The 1,888-nt window shown below is 39.4% G+C and overlaps 1 protein-coding gene across 1 annotated transcript in view; it reads left to right on the top strand.

Moving 5' to 3' along the window:
* LOC111951363 (D(4) dopamine receptor-like) overlaps positions 1 to 1,640 on the top strand; it is a 37,620-nt gene extending 35,980 nt beyond the window's left edge. The window contains exon 6 of the mRNA XM_023969418.2: positions 547 to 1,640. Coding sequence (XP_023825186.1) covers positions 547 to 749 — 203 coding nt within the window. The 3' untranslated portion in view covers positions 750 to 1,640. The remainder of the gene's footprint in view (positions 1 to 546) is intronic.
* Positions 1,641 to 1,888: the final 248 nt, after the last annotated feature.

Here is a 1,888-nt window from a genome sequence, read left to right as displayed (position 1 = left end):
ACGCCATAACTGGCGCAGGCCATGTGTACAGGCAGAGCTGACTAACTTTACTCAGTGTGACAACGTTATCATGGCACGTTTGCCGGAAAGGTGATAAAGTATTACCGGCTAATTAGCTAGCGACCAAATATAGAATTAACACATGGTGTAAGTGTCTGTGAGGCATCATACATCATGATAATGCAGCCTGCAGTACAAATAGAGGATGCTATCTCCTTGGAAACAGCCACTCAATTGCCATCTTCTACCATGGTTCACATGATCTGTGCAAACACTTTTTCGTGCCACATGCATTTATTCTACACACCCACAATCAGATAATACAAAACCAGTAACTCTATATGCAGTGAGCTACAGTCTGCCTGTCAAAGACAGCCTTTCCTCAATGTCATATCACATTGACGTTTACCATCTCAGGTTATAGTAATATACTGTAGTTATGTATCCCTTGCCATGTATTGATTTATTGAAGAGACTGACTGCGTCACCTTTCCCCTCCCTCTTCTTCTCCTCCTCCTCCCCCTCCTCCCCTCTCACCTATACCAGGTGTGTTCCTAGCCTGTTGGACGCCTTTCTTTGTGGTACATGTGACCAACGTGCTGTGCGTGTCCTGCAAAATCAGCCCCACTCTGATCTCCGTGGTAACGTGGCTGGGCTACGTCAACAGTGCTGTCAACCCCATCATCTACACGGCCTTCAACGCAGAGTTCCGAAATGTCTTTCACAAACTTCTCTGCTGTCGAGCATGAGACCTGAGTTCTGAGATCTCTTTGACAAACTATTCATTGAGATAGAACAACAATTATCTTTATGGTTCAACCTGAGACCTGAATTCGAGAATGTTGCTCTCGGCCATGAGACCTGAATTAAATGATCTTTCACAAAACTCCTCGGTTGCTGGATGTGAGAGTGACTTCTTTACCCAGAGGGGTTTTCCTGGATTTAAGTGCTGGCAGAACGTGAGGTTGTCAAAATGGATGAACARTACAGGGGACAACATGACAGGATTTGACTGATGCCTTAGTTGACATATTGTGAACTGAAAGACAGTGGCTCACTGTATCTGATGTTTCTACATTGAAGTTGATACTGTGCGACTGTTTTTTCTCCTGTAAAATATTGCTTGGTTACAGAAGATGGGGAATACTGTTAATATCATAGCCCAAAGGCATAAAATATGTGAACAATGTGCACATTTAAGAACATCTAACTATTTGATATGTGAGTTTTGATCTCTCTCAGAATGAAATGTTGATGTTATGTACGGTTCTCAGTTTTGATTTAATAATGTGCAGGTTTTCTGTATTGGTATTGTATTTTCTTTAGAATTGACTTTGTCTCCATTTATCCTGAGGATTTGGGAGACTTTAGGGACATTGGGAGGCTCAAGAGGAACTTCAATTATACAACAAACATAGTGAAATAAAGGTGAAGTAAAAAATACAAAAAAACACAACATTTTCTATCTTGTGGATTGTAGATAATATTATGAACATTTACGCCACAAGAAGTGACAAATGACAGACTTCAGGCCAACATTGTGGAAAGAACTATTTCAGATGATATCATTTGTAAAGTTATACTATGACCTATTTTGACGAAAGTGCTGTGAATGTGACAAATGTAAACAACTCTCTTTGTCGTCGATGGAAAAATAATAAAACATGTTCCATATGATACGTATGACGATACTAAATGACACATACGATGATACAAAATTATACGTATGATGATACTAAATGATACGTATGATGATACTATATGATACGTATGATGATACTATATGATACGTATGCCATATTTCCCCTACGTACGAAACTGAGAACACTAGTCGCAATCAGAATTAAATCATTTCAGCCCAAATGACATAGATAAAATCTATTTATCC

This window comes from Salvelinus sp. IW2-2015, linkage group LG24 (genome assembly GCF_002910315.2).
Source record: "Salvelinus sp. IW2-2015 linkage group LG24, ASM291031v2, whole genome shotgun sequence".
Lineage (NCBI taxonomy): Eukaryota > Metazoa > Chordata > Actinopteri > Salmoniformes > Salmonidae > Salvelinus > Salvelinus sp. IW2-2015.
Note: the sequence above shows the minus strand (reverse complement) of the source record. Positions and strands in the feature narration are given on the sequence as shown.